The sequence below is a fragment of the Trichomycterus rosablanca genome, chromosome 5 (genome assembly GCF_030014385.1).
Source record: "Trichomycterus rosablanca isolate fTriRos1 chromosome 5, fTriRos1.hap1, whole genome shotgun sequence".
Classification (NCBI taxonomy): domain Eukaryota; kingdom Metazoa; phylum Chordata; class Actinopteri; order Siluriformes; family Trichomycteridae; genus Trichomycterus; species Trichomycterus rosablanca.
Window position 1 is genome coordinate 47039080 of NC_085992.1, and position 19416 is coordinate 47058495.

General features: G+C 41.1%; 1 protein-coding gene across 3 annotated transcripts in view; it reads left to right on the forward strand.

Annotated features, from left to right (window-relative positions):
• The window catches only part of inpp4b (inositol polyphosphate-4-phosphatase type II B), a 422536-nt gene that overhangs the window by 378397 nt on the left and 24723 nt on the right, over positions 1-19416 (forward strand). For all 3 annotated transcript variants that reach the window (XM_062996233.1, XM_062996234.1, XM_062996232.1), the window contains 8 exons: positions 683-976; positions 4003-4141; positions 10028-10203; positions 11119-11242; positions 13347-13473; positions 15337-15477; positions 15616-15713; positions 18970-19082. In XM_062996233.1, the coding sequence (XP_062852303.1) occupies positions 683-976; positions 4003-4141; positions 10028-10203; positions 11119-11242; positions 13347-13473; positions 15337-15477; positions 15616-15713; positions 18970-19082 (1212 nt within the window). The remainder of the gene's footprint in view (positions 1-682; positions 977-4002; positions 4142-10027; positions 10204-11118; positions 11243-13346; positions 13474-15336; positions 15478-15615; positions 15714-18969; positions 19083-19416) is intronic.

A 19416-nucleotide genomic window follows, 5' to 3' on the forward strand; every position in this document is an offset into this window, starting at 1 on the left:
CGCTGCCCACGGGGCGCTGTTGGCTGGATGTTTTTGGTTGGTGGACTATTCTCAGTCCAGCAGTGACAGTGAGGTGTTTAAAAACTCCAGCAGCACTGCTGTGTCTGATCCACTCATACCAGCATAACACACACTAACACACCACCATCATGTCAGTGTCACTGCAGTGCTGAAAATGATCCACCACCTAAATAATACCTGCTCTGTGGTGGTCCTGGGAGAGTCCTGACCATTGAAGAACAGCATGAAAGGGGGCTAACAAAGCATGCAGAGAAACAGATGGACTACAAACAGTAATTGTAGAACTACAAAGTGCTTCTATATGGTAAGTGGAGCTGATAAAATGGACTATGTGTGTAGAAACAAGGAGGTGGTTTTAATGTTATGCCTGATTGGTGTAAATTCTTGTTTGTAGTATTTATTTGGCTTTGGGTTTTGATGGTTAGGAAGCAATTGGCTGTGGGGGTATTTATGTATGTTATGTATTTATGTATTTGGCTTTGGGGGTATTTATGGTTACGGTTAAGATGCAACTGTTTGTGAATGTATTTATGGTTACAAGCAGTTGGCTGTTGAGTTGAGTCATTTATTTGGGTATTTTTCGTTGAGGGGAATTTGGCTTTGAGGGGTACTTTTTAATTCAACTAATAAGAACTAACCTTATCTGTCTCTTTCTTTTCAGACGGAGCAGTTAGTACACACTCTGAAGGACGAGCTGGTGAAGAACGCCCTCCTGGCTCTACACGCTGCACGACCTGCTTACATGAACAAAACCCAAGTGTATAGTCAACCTGAGCCACACATAAATGCAAGCGTGACCCAGACTCCAACCCTGAACCAAAACCAGAGCTGTGAGCCGAGCGCCATTACCTGCAACAATGTGTCCGGCTCCCAGACGCCCCCTAAAACTGAAGCTTGCCTTCCCCTCAAGCACCAAGACCTCCCTCACTACAAGGAGTACGACGAAGAAGAATGGGCAAGTGTTTATTAATGTTTGTTTCTTTCTCCTTCCCTGTTGTCCCATACTTTTCAGGGCTCGGTAGAAGTTCTGTCCTTCACAGAAGCGTGTAAAAATTTCTGGTCATTAGACAAAAGTTTTAGAATAAAAGTTAGAAACAGATTGTGTATGTATTTCTAGTTAAGCATGAAAAAATGCAGGTTTTTCATCTCCATGGAATCCAGAGACTGTGTGAGCGAGCATGCCTGAAGTGAAGGTCCCGCTTATAGCAACGACCATGAAAATTATTCATTAAAACAGCTTTATCGAAACAGCTGTTAGGAAGAAGTTCTGTCGGGTTTTAGAAAGAATGAAGTGCACTCAACGTGCCGCAGGCCACTGATACTTCAGTTTAAGTTTTATGCATTCTCAAATGTGTCTCTTGGATTTAATATTGCACAGATTACAGTAATCATGTCTATAAGCTCATATGTAGAGTCCTTAAGTCCATGAATAGAAATAGAATAGCTTGGAATGGGCGAGTCTTAAAGCCTTCAAAATTTAAAACCATGGATGGGTCATTTAGGTTTTTTTTACTTAATTAACCATTAAATCCCAAACTGGCTTGTGATTGGTCTAGATGTCAGGGCAGCAAACAGTCAAGTCAAATTCCCACTTAATGCAAGTCACACTTCACAATGTAACACTTATGGGCGATGACGAGACAAGAGGGGACAGGGTGAGAGTGATAATAAAAGACAAGACAAGACCAAACACACAAAACCTATGCTAAGCTAAATGCTAATGCTTACTAAACATGAACAAGGCTAATGCTAATCTAAATGCTACACTGACTGCTAAACACACATGGACTAAGATAATTGCTTAACTTTCCCGTTCTTCCTGCAAACACGTCTTAAGATGCACACCAGTAATTTTTTCACGCATTTGTTAACAAACAACCTCTGATCATCTTTACTCATCAGAGACTCAGCCTTTCCTGGACGCTGCTTTTGTACCAAACCATGATTACAATCACCTGTTCACATCACCTGATTGTAATCACATCATTATTTAGTTTTCTCACCTCATTACTAGCCCTAAATCGCCCCGTCCCAACTTTTTTGGAATTTGTTGCAAGCCTGAAATGCAGGAATGGATGCTTATTAATAAATTAAATGAAGTTGAGCAGATAAAACATGAAATATCTCAGGTTCATCCTGTCTGCAATCAAATAAAAGTCAAAGTAAATGTAAGGAAAACTGCATTTTTATTTTATTTGCATTTTCTATACTGTCCCAACTTCTGATATGGGGTTGTATAATTGGCTATATCTGGAAAGGATTTGGTGGCTGAAACCCTGGCACTCTGTCCATGGTGTTCCTGCCTTGCACTCATTGTTTCCAGGTAAACCAGACCCCACAGACAGCAATCCTGACCACAGGGCTAGGGCTAACAGAGTAGCATTAGTAACAAAGTTCAGGATATAAATCCCTACTCAGTGATGAAGTGATTCTGTTAACTGCAGCTCAGTAAAGAAAAAAATATCTTGGTTTTAATATAAGGGATAAAATAAGGGAGAAGTTTGTTATACTCGTATCCATGGGAGCAGAAATATTCTGGCTGCACACTGACATGAAACAAAGGCAACTATGGAAACCAAAAATAAAAATCAGTTTTTAAGACCAGTAAGAAATGTACACGGTACCGAGCATGGAGGGGAGAGGCAGATGGCAGAATGTTAATGAGCAACAATGAGCTCTATAAGGAAATGTATATACTGTATACTGCTGTATATGGTACACTGTATATATACAGACAGTGTGCATACCATTTAGAGCAGTGGTCCCCAACCACCGGGCCGCGGACCGGTACCGGTCCGTGGGTCATTTATTACCGGGCCGCACAGAAAGAATAAATAATTGGAGTTGCTACATCATCAATGAAAACACTAGTTATTCTACACAGTTATTCTATTTTAAATCCTCCCGCCCCCGCCAGTCCGTGAAATTATATATTATATGAAACCAGTCCATGGTGCAAAAAAGGTTGGAGACCGCTGATTTACAGGACAGACTCCATCAGTAGTGGTGGGCGGACTGATCCAAATATCGATATTATCGATACCAATGTTGGTATTGGTATCAGATTGGTACTAGTGTGATGGGATAGATACTTTAGTTTTACTTTTTCTCCGCTACATTCAGCACGTTTCTCTCATTTCGTCAGAGAGTAAAGACCATTTCTGTGGTCATTATATGTGAATATTTATAAAAATAATAATAATATTAATAATAATATAATTGAAGGTGAATCGTGCAACTTTGTTATTCAGTATCAAACAAGTAGCTCCTTCGTATTATTCAGTACCCTTGAAGTAGCTCTCGGTCTCGAAAAGGTTGGTGACCCCTGCGCTAGTGTAAGAGACTTTTTCTGTGGTGTAGTGTGCTGACAGTGTTTAGTGTTTGTGTTTATGTGCATCGAGTGCATTTTGTCCCATTTGGGATTCCATAATCAATGTAAAAGTGTCACTTCTCTACACATGTGATCATCCCTGTAAAGAACAAACCAGTAAAGTTTTCTGCTCCTGATAGTTTGTCCATGTACAGTTTATTTCTTACTTTATATACTCAGCAAACTCTACAGACACTTTGTTACATTAGCAATTGCTTGAACAAAATGTCCAAGATGTAGAAGTCTAAAGCAGCTAAAAACACGGCTCGGGTAATGTGAACAGAACCAGACATCACTATGGGCTGTGATCATGATTGTCATTACAAGGAACTGTTAACATCTTTCATAACGAGTTTAACATATGACACATTATTAGGGCCCTACTAAATTCATGGGAAAATGTGCCTAATTTCACGGACATCGTTTTTCCAAAAATCACAGATTTCACAGATTTTTTAAGAAAATGCACTCCGGTTCTGTGGACACTTTTCTTTAAAAATCTGTGAAATCTGTGATTTTTGGAAAAACGATGTCCGTGAAATTAGGCACATTTTCCCATGAATTTAGTAGGGCCCTAATAGTGGCTCTGACTCTTGTTTTGGGCTCTCTAGGACAGGGTGTGGGCAAGCGTGGCTAAAAGTCTGAACTCCATCATCGCCATGGTGGATAAAATACAGGAGCAGGACAACAACAACCAGGAGTCTGCTCCTGACCAGGCGCTCGCAGACGTAATCACTTCCCACAGTCCTGGTAAGAAACAGATCTTTTTTATACAGCTACCTACTGTACATGAACTTTTTTTTGGTGTGTGGGGTTTTTGTTGTCCTAAATAGGGTAACCATGAAATGAAACATTTATTTATGCATTTGTTTTCCTTTTTCCTACCGTGCGTTGGGGAATTCACACCTGAGGCTCACCCACTTCTGCACAGGCTCGTCGGTCTGCTAACCAGGGTGTTTGCACAGCGTTTAAAGAACCCACCCACTTACTCCAGCTTTTTCCCACCCAGCAGACTCGGTGGCTAATTTTGTCTGCTGCAGGCACTACCAATTGTGCCCACTAGATGGCGCTCAGCCGACCGGTATCAGAGACAAGATTCGAACCCAGGTGTTCAGAATTTCGGCGCTGGTGTGCTAGCGGAATATTCCACTGTGCCACCTGGGCGCCACCTACTGATTCTTGTAGGCATATTTCAAGCCCGAAGTGGCTAATCGGGAGGATTAGATGGTCGGTTGGATGGGAAAAATAATTTTGACACTTATCTGTCACTTATCTAATCTTCTTCTTGCATTCATTCTCCATTCATCTGACAGCGCAGCCCCTACATCGCAGTAGATTAGATGGGTTCTAACATCTGAGGGAATTCCCCCCTCCCAAATGTTTAAGTTGGTTGGGCCCACGAAGCGTCTTTTCTGGAGCGCCGGTAAAAGTAAATATAGCAACAGAATAGCACAACCCATCAGTCGGTGGTGATGGAGGGCGGGAGAGGCCAGGTGGAGCCGAAAAGGCCAGGTTCAAAAAAAGAAAGGTGTTGGAAGAAGATGCTGCCAAATGTGCCATATCAACAGACCTGTTTTCCAGAGAACAGACCCCAGTTGCAGCCGGTAAAGAGAGATATGGAAATAATTTTGTATTGTCACTGTAAGGCTATTGCGCAACATTTGTAATGTCAACTTAGCGTAGTTTATTTTGTAGAACCCAATACACACCAATAATCACAAATATCCAGTTTCAAGCTGAAAATAATAAACATAATTGGAAGTGAAATATATTAAATAGCCTAACTCATTAATGGAATGTTTTTGTTCCGACGCTACTGTACTGATGATCCCGAGGAGGCCATGACTACTGAAGGGACAGGTAGAGGATAGTCTCACAGAGTTATTTAAACTAAGATAGTTATTTGTAATGTAAAATATAACGTAGAGAATATACATGATATATGTTAAATTGTTCAGACATTCAGAAAGATGTCAGCACGATAGCCTAATTGATTTTAACAAATAGAGACAAATAACCTAAATCACTATCAATTTTACACCATCATAATATAGGCTACATTGTTAAATAAATAAATAAAATGAATAAAAATTTTATTCAGCAAAATAGGCTAACCCTTAATGAAATGTTTTTTTTTTTAGCCTCAGAGCAGCAGATAAGCCATGTCTCATGTCTATAGACAATGACACCGTTATTAATAAAGTTACAGAAACCAGTGCACTGCTTAGGAGGCTTTTGATGTTGTAGGTAGCCTACTAAATATGCGTGTAGTGAAGCTACAGTACTTAAGAGTTTAGTGTAAACCTAACAAATAGAGCACCTCTCTGTTGGGAAGACAAATGCAAGTTTAATTTCAAATGATTTTTATTTCAACTTATTGCTCCTGTACAAATGTAAATACGTTTTCATCTTTATCAAATTTTTTTTACCTTTTAGATCTTCATCTGATTTAAATTTGAATTAAACATGTTTAAGTGAAGTGTTTTCTGTTAACTTACCAACATATACCTGAACTTATACCCAATAAAAAGGCATTGTAAGAGCTAGCTGCTGTTTCATTTCTTCAAATTTCTCCTCCATGGAAAAAGTGGGCCGGGTTTGGGCATAAAACTCCCGGGCTGAAAAAGGGGCCCACTCCGGCCCTGGCATATTTACAGTACAATATATGGTCAGGTACCTGCACATATCTCACAGGACCCCTCAGTAAAGCTGTACATGTAATGGGCACAATGTAAACTACTGACCTGACACAACTGGTGCGCCTGCAGGTCTTATTTGTTTATGTCTTTAGGGACATTCAGATGAGAAGCATTTTGAGCTTCGCTTACCATGAGTCTCGGCTCAAATTGCCACGTTCCTCATCGCTTAGCCTGAGCGGTGTGGTGAAACATCATAAAAGTGACCACGACACAAATTTCCATTTGTGTGAAATAACCATTAAATCCTCTCTGAAGCATCCACACGTATCTAAGGTTAGCTGTATTTTTCCTCACTGTGTAATGGTACGCTTTTAAAGTTGGGTCATACAACTCAGGTGCTGAGAAACGGTGAGAATCAGTGCTGCCACTTTTTTGGAGTCGCTTTTACCACGTCTTATGAAACAGAATGTCTTTTTGGAGGCGCTTTGAAATGGTCAGAATCAAGCTGGGTCAAAGTTCAATCAAATTGAACATTGAGCTCTGCGATGTGCGTTTGAATCGTGAGGAAACGTGGCAAATGTGAAGCGCAGCGGCACGTTAAGTGGCACGTATCATGTAACTGTCTCCTTCGGGTTACCTAAGGTTATTAGTTTGGGCAGAAAAACCCTGTACAGGTTGCCAGTCCATCACAGGGCAAACACACACACATTCACATGGGAGAAAACCCATGTGGGGGAGAACATGCAAACTCCACACAGAAAGGACCTGGACAACACCACCTGGGATTCTAACCCAGGACCTTCTTGCTGTGAGGCTACCTACTGAGGCAGATTTTTTATAAAACGTGAATGAGGATCAGACAACAAACGCACAAATCCAGGTAACTGTGACAGGTTCACATACTTTCTTATACTGGAGAGTATTCCACCTGTTAATGAGTGCAAGGTACACAGAGACACCTTGGACAGAGCGCCAGTTCATCACAGGGCACACACTCCAATTAACCTGACTGTATGTCTTTGGATTGTGGGAGGAAACCAGAGCTTCCAGAGCAAAAACACACTCAGACACGGGGAGAACATGTAAACACCACAAAGAAAGGACCCCTGGGATTAAAACCCAGGACCTTCTTGCTGTGAGGCAACCTTTTGAGGCAGATTTTTTATTATAACTTGAATGAGGATCAGACAACAAACGCACAAATCCTGGTTCACATACTTTCTTTTGCTGGATAGTATTCCAGCTGTTAATGGGTACACAGAGACACCTTGGACAGAGCGCCAGTCCATCACAGGGCACACACACACACACCCCAATTAACCTGACTGCATGTCTTTGGACTGTGGGAGGTTCCAGAGGAAACCCACCCAGAAAGGATCCCTGGGAACTGAACTCAGGACCTTCTTTTTGTGATGCGACAGTGCTACCCACCGAGCCACCGTGCCGCCCTAATACAGACACACATCATATTTCACACATTTTGACTTTATAAAGAAGACCTGCACTGTTTAATAATAAATGTCTGATGATGAAATGCTCATCTACTGAGTGAAACATCAAACTTTAGCACTAATTACAACATTCAGCACATGAGAGTCAGTACAGACGCTCACTAATGGCACTAATGACGTTAGCTGTCAACAAGAAGAAATGTAATAGAGGAGAGTGAAAGATGAACCTGAACTGCAGCAGTGAGGTGGGTTTTTACAGCTGATGGTTTGGCTGCTGTTGTGCAATGCTGCCATCCAGTGCTGCCGTAAACCAGCACAGCTCTGAAACTCTCATACTGGTTCTGATTTATCAATGTAACTTTTCTTCAAGCCTCATCATTAAGTGGATCATCACAATTAAACTTAGGCAAAGCATAGTCACAATATAAGCTGCTCAAAGTGTAACCCCATGTAATGATGTAAAAGTTAATAAATAAATAAACATATTTTACTTAATAACTTTGCATTATGTTAAGTTCCATCACTGTTCCCGTTAGTTGTTTTAGAATTCAATTCATGGCTGGGGCGGCACGGTGGCTAAGTGGGTAGAACTTACAGCAAGAAGTTCCTGGGTTTGATCCCCAGGTGGGGTGGTCCGGATCCTTTCTGTGTGGAGTTTGCATGTTCTCCTCGTGCCAGCGTGGGTTGCCTCCGGGTGCTCCGGTTTCCTCCCACAGTCTAAAGACGTGCAATTGAGGTGAATTGGAGAAACTAAAATCCTAATAAACAAACAAACAATTAATGGCTGTATGTTCTCTCCATGATTGTGTGGGTTTCCTGTGGGAGCTCCGGTTTCCTCCCACAGTCCAAAGACATGCAGTCAGACCAACTCTCTCAATTTCCTCAGCTGCTCCCGTTAGGGTTCGCCGGCGGATCGAGATCCGCATTACTGATTTGCCACAGTTTTTACGCCAGATGCCCTTCCTGACACAACCCTCCCTATTTATCTGGGCTTGGGACCGGCACTACAATGCACTGGTTTATGCATCCTAGTGGCTAGGTTTTTGGACTGTGGGAGTAAACCCGGAGCACCCGGAGGAAACCCACGCAGACACGGGGAGAACATGCAAACTGAAAGGACCACCCCACCTTGGCATTGAATCCAGGACCTTCTTGCTGTGAGGTGACAAAGCTACCCACTTAGCCACCGTGCCGCAGCCAGACCAACTGGAGCTACTAAAATTGCCCTTAGGTGTGTGTGTGTGTGTGTGTTTACCCAGTGATGGACTGGTGACCTGTTTGTGGGACCCCCACTGAGACCCCGAATAGTAGAGAAAGTGGTGGTAAAACAGACCATGAATGAATGAATGAATGGGTGCTTTAAATTCTCTCGGTGCTTTTTGACATTCTTGTTTTAGCTTTTTAAATTCTTTTGTTTTTTGTGCACATTTCAGATACCCCAGAAAAGCAAAAAATGAAATTGTATCAGCTTTTTATTAAAATATTTTTGCGACAGCATTTTGTTAGCAAAGACATTGTTACATAAATAATAGGAGCCATTCATTCTTGTCATTGTCATTCTTGTCATTCTTTATCCTGGTCAGGGTCACACTGGGTCTGATTCATTAGGGAAAAGGTAGGAAACAACCCTGATGTGTAGCCAGTCTATCAGAACAATAGGAGTAGTCAGACAAAATTACAAGTCAATAAAAGGAGATTAGTACATGGTGCACTGCAGCTTTGGTGTTATTAAAGCTAAAGAAAGGATCAGAAGTCACCTGGAAACACGGCTAAAAACAGGAAAACACCTCGGCAAGGACGGTCAATCACAGGGCTCATCCCATTGAACACCTTTGGGATGAATTGGAAAGCCGACTGCAAGTCAGGCCTTCTGTGCAAACACTAGTGCCTAATCTTATTAATGATTTTTGATTGAAAGGGCACAGATTTTCACAGACACACTCCACAATCGTACGGTGGATGCTGTTTTAGTTTTCAAAAGACTTTCATCTCTACTTCATTTTTTTCTTTATTTTTTAAAAAATGATTCCTATTGTGTACATTATGTTTCTTCTTTTTACTTTAGTACTAATGTGACCGGGCAGTTATAAAAAGCATTTAATTGCTAGTTGTACCATGTATGACCTGTATGTGACTTTAATTTGATTCTTCTTCCTCGGCCTTTGTCCCGTTCGGTTGCTGGGTCGGGTCTCAGGGGATCATGATCCGCATTGATTTGGCACAGTTTTTACACCGGATGCCTGACTTTGATTTGATTGATTACTCATATATCTGTATTAGTCGGTAGTATTAGTGTTATTGTCATTGTTATTTTTATTTTATCTTTTATTTAGCATGTTAATTTATTTTCATCAAAGTTGGCAATACTGGTGTAAATATTTGTCATGCCAATAAAGCAGCATTGAATTGAATTTAAATTGGATTGAATTTAAGTGATTTGAATTGATTTAAAACAAGGTTAATGAACCTCTCTCTCTCTCTCTCTGTGTGTGTGTGTGTGTGTGTGTGTGTGTGTGTGTGTGTGTGTGTGTGTGTGTGTGTACCAGTTGCAGACTGGTGTGAGCAGCTCAGTCCCTTGGCTCTGGCTCTGCAGCACTGTGTAAGTGAGGTGACGGACAGGGCCAGTAAGTGTATGAGTTTTATTCTCCTGCAGGAGGCGGCGTGTAGCGCCCCCCATGCCCTGCAGCTTCAGCAGAGACGAGACACTGTATTCAGCCAAGCGGTGAGCGCCACCTACTCTATATCATCCTCACACACTTTTTATTTTACTTTCATTTAACCACTTTATCTGGTCAGCCAAATCATTAAAAGTCATTTCTTTGTACTTTTGTCAATGAAATTATAATTAGGTTAAATTCATAGGGGGAACAGTGTCCTTGAGCATGGGAATTGTGTTAAATAAATACAAGTGATGATAAAAAAGTATTTACACATCACAGGTTAGTATGATTACCAAGGCATTAAGTAGAAAATTAATTGCAGCATTGTGATTCAATTTTCTTTAATTTCCCAATTTCAAAATTCTGGCTCTTGAAAAATTTCTCTTATGAAAAAATTTATCTTATAAATTATTATATCTTATAATAAAAAAAAAACAACATAACAGTTGTAGCCTAGTGGTTAAGATACTAGACTAGTAATCGAAAGGTCACTGGTTCAAGCCCCACCACTGCCAGGTTGCCACTGTTGGGCCCTTGAGCAAGGCCCTTAACCCTCAATTGCTTAGACTGTATACTGTCACAGTACTGTAAGTCGCTTTGGATAAAAGCGTCTGCTAAATGCCAAAAATGTAAATGTACATAACATCTTAAAATGAAACCATGTAATAATTGCAGCATTAATATGTAGAACTTTGTGTTAATCTTTTTTTTTTTTCAAGTTTATGTTTAATATGGTGTCTGAATACTTGATTTGTGTACATAATGAATTAAGGGGAAAAACATTGTGTGTACATTTAAAGAGCACGGAGAGTCTATAAATAAAAATTTAAAAATCAATGATCATTATAGGCCAGTGGTAGCTTACTGGCTGATGTACTGGACTAGTAATTTGAAGGTTGCTGGTAAATGTATTTAAAATAGTCAGTTATAGGTAGATCAAGAAAAATAAATAAAAGTGTTTTTTATTCTTCCCACAGCTGGCTGCTTTAGCATGTGGTTTCGTTATGCGACTGTATGCTGGGTTGGACGATAAGAGCTTCCTCAGACAGCTGCACTCAGTGGGACTGGTGGCCCAGTTCGAGAGTCTGCTCAGCACCTACAGTGAGCACATCCACACCACACAATGACGACACCAAACCCCAACATCACATATCACACATCCGACAATGATAATCATACAGATACAAGGTCATGCAAACTGGATGGACAAAATAACAGAAATTCAGAACAGTATATGAATATGGAGAATCTAACAAGAAGCAGAACAGATTTAAATAATTTCTGATTGCTCTCATTGGTGGTTTTTCATTTGTATTGTATATCATTCTTCAAGAAAAAAAATCTCTCATGGATTAAGTCTAAAATGTTCCCAAAAAGTTTAATGATGTTATCTGATATATTTAATGATTAAGGAGACCTTGGAAAAAAGATTGACGTCATTGATTGGGCGGCACGGTGGCTTAGTGGGTAGCACTGTCGCCTCACAGCAAGAAGGTCCTGGGTTCGAACCCCAGGTGGGGCAGTCCGGGTCCTTTCTGTGTGGAGTTTGCATGTTCTCCCCGTGTCTGCGTGGGTTTACTCCGGGTGCTCCGGTTTCCTACCACAGTCCAAAGACATGCAAGTGAGGTGAATTGAAGATACTAAAATGTCCATGACTGTGCTTGATATAAACTTGTGAACTGATAAACCTTGTGTAATGAGTAACTACTGTTCCTGTCATGAATGTAACCAAAGTGTAAAAACATGACGTTAAAATCCTAATAAACAACAAACAACAACTTCATTGACTCATTTTAGCAGTATGTATGAGAGCATCATAATATGGGACATCATTAAGATGCACTTAGTTCTGTAAATTTATTTTACATTTCCTGGTTCATCTGTTGGATCGGACCATACGGACCAGTCTTCGCTCCCCTCGTGCATCAATGAACCTTGGCCGCCCATGACTCTGTCGCTGGTTTACCACTGTTCCTTCCTTGGACCACTTTTGAAAGATGCTGACCACTGCAGACCGGGAACACCCCACAAGAGCTGCAGTTTTGGAGATGCTCTGACCCAGTTGTCTAGCCATCATAATTTAACTCTTGTCAAACTCACTCATTTTTCCTGCTTCTAACATCAACTTTGAGGATAAAATGTTCACTTGCTGCCTAGTATATCCCCCCCACTAACAGGTGCTGTGATGAAGAGATAATCAGTGTTATTCACTTCACCTGTCAGTGGTCATTATGTTATGCCTGGTCAGTGTATGTATATATATATATTAGGGCTGTCGAAGTTAACACGATAATAACGCATTAACGCGATCTCAATTTAACGCGATAAAAAAAAATTGTGCCGTTAATGCAAATTCTTTTTGGCTCTGCGAGTCATCCGTAGTTCATGTTGAGACTTGACCATGCACGGCATCTCTCATTAAGACAGCGTTTCTCAAATGTAACCGAGTGTCGTATTGATGCACTTTCTTAATAAAGAAATAAATACACGCTATATTCAAAAGTTGTCGGGAGCAGAACACTTTTATTACTTTTTCTGTTACGGTACCAAATAGCGGACAGCTAGAGTCGTTAGCCAAGCATGCTATTCCATGAACTATGGAAGCCCCAAAGGGTCGAAACACAGTCACTTCGTGTAGAAACGTCCATCACGGCACGATACAACCACAGAAATGTATGTTACAATAACTACGCCTTGTCCCACCTGAAGCACCGCTGATCTACAATGTTTGCTGATGGAGAAATTTTACCCTACAATCTGACATATATACGAAGTCAAGGGTCTCTGCTGGATAGTATTACTGCCTAGTATGTGAGTGAATAAAACTCCCCTACAGTTTTTAGCTCTTGTCCCAGCAGTTTTTAACATAAGTACATTTAGCATAAAATGTGTTCAACATTTTAATTGTAACATTTCACTTAAAAATCCTTGTTTTCTATAACATTTACACAGATTTTTTTTTTATGCGATTAATCGCAATTAACTATATAAAAGTCTGAGATTAATCGCGATAAAAATTTTTAATCGTTTGACAGCCCTAATATATATACATATATATATATATATATATATATATATATATATATATATATATATATATATATATATATATAGCTGTTGGAGTCTGCCTGGTTTTTATTTGTGAGCAGTAAGTTTCTGGTGTGTGTAGAGTTTGACATTGATAACTGCTCTGTGTGTGTTTCAGGTGAGGAGATCGGGATGCTGGAGGACATGGAGGTGGGAATTTCAGACCTTCACAGGGTTAACTTTAAAATCACAGAAGCAGCCTCGGAGGATCCCAGCAACCTGCAGCCTACTGTCAAGGGCAGACGGTGAGACACACACACACACACACACGCACGCACGCACGCACGCACGGTTGGCTCAGTGGATAGTACTGTCGCCTCACAGCAAGAAGGTCTTGGGTTCGATCCCCAGGTGGGGTGGTCTGGGTCTTTTTTGTTTGGAGTTTGCATGTTCTCCCCGTGTCCGCGTGGGTTTCCTCCGGGTGCTCCGGTTTTCTCCCACAGTGCAAAGACGTGCAAGTGAGGTGATTTGGAGATACTAAATTGTCCATGACTGTGTTTGATATAACCTTGTGAACTGATGAATCTTGTGTAATGAGTAACTACAGTTCCTGTCATGAATGGAACCAAAAGTGTAAAACATGACGTTAAAATCCTAATAAACAAAGAAACAAACACACACACAGTTCCAATATTTTTTGCACATCATGGATATATTCTTACTGAAATTTTGTGCAAACTGGGCAGCAGGGATCACATAATTATTATATTTTTTTGAGCGGCTGAGATTGTGAGGCTCACAACAATCTTATTGGCTAAGAAGGTAACCAGAGAGCTCAAGCTTTCCATGTTGGTGAACTAGCGTATTAGACTGCTGCGCTACCCATGTGCCATTGATAAATATTTTACTCAATGAAAAAATATACCTTCAATACATGGGGGGTGTAAACAAACAAGAAGCTCCACTACAGTTTAAGGTGATTGCATTACACAAGCATGTAGTAAATGTCAGGATCTTAGGAGAAGTAAATGTTAGGTTTTGATGGGGTGACGGACAGTGTGGGAGAAATCACAATTAATGATGAATGTGGGTGGCATGGTGGCTTAGTGGGTAGCACTGTCACCTCACAGCAAGAAGGTCCTGGGTTCGATTCCCAGCTGGAGAATATTGGTCCTTTCTGTGTGGAGTTTGCATGTTCTCCCCGTGTCTGTGTGGGTTTTCTCCGGGAGCTCCGGTTTCCTTCTATAGTCCAAAGATGTGCAAGTGAGGTGAACTGGAGATACAAAATTGTCCAAGACTGTGTTTGATATTAAAAACTTGAACTGATGAATCTTGTGTAACCCTTGTGTACACCTACCTGCGTGTCAGACCCAGAAATGTGTTGTAATATACATCGATCAGCCATAACATTGTTTCTACACTCACTGTCCATTTTATCAGCTCCACTTACCATATAGAAGCAATTTGTAGTTCTACAATTACTGACTGTAGTCCATCTATTTCTTTGACATCCTTTTTAAACCTGCTTTCACCCTGTTCTTCAATGGTCAGGACCCCCACAGGACCACCACAGAGCAGGTATTATTTAGGTGGTGGATCATTCTCAGCACTGCAGTCACACTGACATGGTGGTGGTGTGTTAGTGTGTGTTGTCATCTTTTGAGTTGGTCATCTTCTAGACCTTCATCAGTGGTCACAGGACACTGACCACAGGGCGCTGTTGGCTGGATATATTTTTGGTTAGTGGACTATTCTCAGTCCAGCAGTGACAGTGAGGTGTTTAAAAATGCTGCCGTGTCTGATCCACTCATACCAGCACAACACACACTAACACACCACCACCATGTCAGTGTCACTGCAGTGCTGAGAATGATCCACCACCCAAATAATACCTGCTTTGTGGTGGTTCAGTGGGGGTCCTGACCATTGAAGAACAGGGTAAAAGCAGGCTAAAAAGTCATGCAGAGAAACAGATGGACTACAGTCAGTAATTGTAGAACTACAAAGTGCTCCTATATGGTAAGGGGAGCTGATAAAATGGACAGTGAGTGTAGAAACAAGGAGGTGGTTTTAATGTTATGGCTGATCAATGTGTATGTGTGTGTGTGTGTGTGTGTGTGTGTGTGTGTGTGTGTGTGTGTGTGTGTGTGTGTGTGTGTGTGTAATAGAGACCATTACACTGTAGAGGTGCCGCTTCCACTCCAAGCCTTCCAGGCTCTACCAGATGAGGTGCGTCAGGGCAAGCTGCTACAGGTCTTCCCTGTTCTCTTCAACGTGGGCATCAATGAGCAGCAGACCATCGCTGAGAGGTACACAAATATAAATAAATAATAAATAATACTAATAAAAACCCTGTAAAATAAAACCGACCAGTCATACAGAACACAAGCTGCTAGATTACAGAACTGCTTCCTGTCATCACACTCACTGCTTATCTCTCGTTTCAGATTCGGCGATATCTCATTACAAGAGCGGATAAACCAGAGAAATTTCGACATTTTAGAGGCGTATTATAAGTCACTGAGTGACAAGATTCCTTTAGAATGTAAGTCAGCATTTCACTCATCACGCACTGATCCACACCCCGTACATCATGTTCTCTTTAAATCTTTAATCTTTTTCCTCCTTCTTTTGTTCCAACTTATTACTACACATCAAAAACACAACACACACTGGGTTTTGTTTAGAAGTCATTGTTTACGTATTGTTTTTGTGTATTATACAGCAGGGAATTCCAACCACGCAGTCAAACTGTTGACTGTGAATCAAACAGTGACTGTGCTGTCATGTCTGTTAACAACATGGTTATTTTACCATATTTATATTATTATTTTATTAGTTGCTAAGTATTGGTAATAGATCTTCCAGGTTGGGAAATGAATGTAATTATGTATAATCTATGAATAATGGAGAGTGTAACTTGTGTGTTGTTCTGCATATACTTTGGTCAGACTCTGAAGAAGAACGTGACATTAAAAGCATAAATCTGGGACCTGGGAACTGTCACTGCCCTTTATCCAACATTTAGGCAACCTAAGAGCAGACAGAGAGAAGTTCTATTTGATACCAACACTCGTCCTACATATTTTATTATATTTATTTGTTTTACTGTACAACAAACACAGGTGTTAATAAAAGGAAGAAACCAATCAGATTAAATAGATGGATGGATGGATGGATAGATTTTTTTGTCAATAACATCTCTGGTGTGCGCCGCTCAGGTGGTGCAGCGGTAAAAACACACGCTGGAACCAGAGCTGGGATCTCGAATACATCGTATCGAATCTCAGCTCTGCCTTGCTGGCTGAGGCTGAGCGGCCACATGAACAACAATTGGCCTGTTGTTCATATGGGCGGGACTAAGCCGGATAGGGACTCTCTCATGACTGGTGCAATTACGACCTCTGCTGGCTGATTGATGGTGCCTGCACAGAGATGAGAAAAGAGTGCTCTTAGGGTGTGTCTCTCTGTACACGCAGCTAAGCTACACTGCACTCGTCATAGTGTAGGTTACAAGATGCATACGGCATGCCCATGTGTCGGAGGGGGCGTGGGTTAGCTTTGTTCTCCTCAATCAGAGCAGAGATCAGCATTGGTGGAGAGAAAGCATGACGCAATGGGGCAATTGGACGTGCTAAAAAGGGAGAAAAAGGGAAGAAAATGCATGAAGAAAATAAAAAAAAAGCTTACATGTATTTTCTTTATTTTATTTGATGTTCTTGTCCAGCATCAGTGCATTACTTTACAGCTGCTGTTTCGGGGCGCTCTGGTCACTCAGCGGTCTGACACACTAACACACCACTGACCTTGCTGGGCATTTACACTCTTACACAGTTGGCTGTGTTTAAGGGAGGGAAGTTCAGACGGCAGCCCCGGTTCTGGACTGCTTTGCTTGGGGGGGCAGTAAAACCTAATGAGGGGGCATGTTGATAGTCATGTTTTTGAAGCCAGAAATATATTCAAGGCTTGATTTGTGCATGAATGATGACAGCCAAGCTATTGATACTGGCTTAAAGTGATGTATGAGGTAAAGAAATAAAAATGCATGTTTTCGAACTTAAACTTAAAACCCAATGATTAAAAAATACATGTTGATTATGTAAATGGAGAAAAAAGATTATCTAATTGTATTTCATTTTAATACGCCCCCTTAATTAAATTGCCATTACTAATAGAACAACTCTATTTCTTGAAAGGCTTTAATACAAATTCAAGTCAAAGCTGACAAATGTACCTACACACAGACTGAGAATATTCAAACGTGGAAATAGGAATGAGTGAGAATATTTATATTATTGGGAAATTAAAATATAAAGAAAACAAAAGAATACTAATTCTGTAAAAAAAAAGTGTTTACCAGTATACCTGCCTCTCGCTCACACTAACAGAACATATACTGCCGAACTGAACTGTTTGGGGCAGTCTGCCGATTTTTATATGACTCAAAGAGCCAATCAGGAATAAGCAAGGAAATATCTTCACACTGTAAAACAAAATGCATTTTTGTGATTGGTTCAGAGATAATTTTAAAAATAGCCGTTGCTTGCATTGTGCTTGGGGGGGCAAAGACACAATTTGGGGGGGCAATGCCCCCCTCAGTTCCCCCCCCTAGCGCCGGCCCTGTCAGACGGGGTCTCTTTCCACTGCTACTGCGGTATGTGATACATGGGGTGTGTTCGAAAACCTAGTGCGCTCTTTAGACGCATTTTTCATCATCCTACACGTGCTCCCGAGCAGGAGGCTGTTCGAAATCCTAGATGCCTTAATACCCTCACTAGTAAGGTATCTTAAAATGTCAACACTATTTAGACACGAGAACGAGTGAGCATTCGATGCTGCTTTAGCAGTGAAGGCAATCCCAGCATTCAGTGCGGCACAACTTTTTTCACAGAAAAATAAAAACATGGCGGACGGTGTGGAGAAACGAGTTATTTTTAAACTTAAATAAATTATTATTGATTTTTAATTTGTATAAATGTGCACAAGTGTTTTTATTTGCAAATTCGGGCTTGTCAGCTAATTTAACCATTTTTGGTACATGGAGGCAGATGTTAGTTGACTGCCTTATAAGTCAATGACTTATTAGAATCCTCTCTACTTATGCAGCTCACTAGGTTTTCGAACACACCCACTAGCACACCACCGACCTGGCTGGGTGTTTACTCTAACACAGTTGGCTGTGTTTGAAGGAGGGACGTTCGGACGGGGTCTTTTTCTACTGCCGCTCTGATCTCTGGGACTGGTCAGGGCTTTTGCACAAGTAGGGGGAGCCACATGGAGCATAACATGGCTCTCCATAGGTGATACGACTCTGTTGGGGAACCCAACACTCACAGGTGATAAGAAGATGCAGCCGATTAGACACGGGTAAGACCGGGCGTTCTTCCTTGATTAGATTTGGAGTTGTGCAAGCGGCAGAGGGAAACTGCCGGGAAATCTAAACACACTCCAGACGTTGTGAAAATGCCTTTCTAGAAGATTGACAGCTATTACAGTAAACTATTGAGGAAAGCCAACTCCGTGTCCATGCCAGTTGTTGGAATGAGATATAAAACGGACCACAGTCAGATTAGCCCAAATGTTTACAGAGTTTACAAAGTATTCAGGGCAATTGTGGGAAGGAAAAAGAGGTTTTGACAGCTAAAGCAGGATGATAAGCGTGTTCAATTCAATCCATCTACCTGCATGTTTACTGAGAAAGATATTAACTGATCATACAGACACAGTGATGCATGTCTGTTGTTATATATCTGTCCTTTCTGTTTCTTTTTCTCATTGCATGCCCTTCCCTTTCTTTTCAGGTCTGCCCTCTTTTCAGATGCAGCCCGATGTCAAGGACCTTCTGGAAACACTAGGTCAGAACGTAGTAACCAAGAAGAGAAAGAATGTGGAAATTCTCTGGCTGGCAGGAGCGGTAAGACTGGTTCCAGATGAGTTCATATCATTCATTTACACTAAGTCGATCTAAAAGACTATTAGACTTTTATTTTGCTTCTAGTTTTAACAGGACAGCACGGTGGCTTGGTGAGTAGCACTGTCACCTCACAGCAAGAAGGTCCTGGGTTCAGTTCCTAGGTGAAGCAGTTTGGGTCCTTTCTGTGTGGAGTTTGCATGTACTCCTAGTGTCCGTGTGGGTTTCCTCTGGGAGCTCCGGTTTTCTCCCACAGTCCAAAGACATGCAAGTGAGGTGAATTGGAGATACAAAATTGTCCATGACTGTGTTTGACATTAAACTGATGAATCTTGTA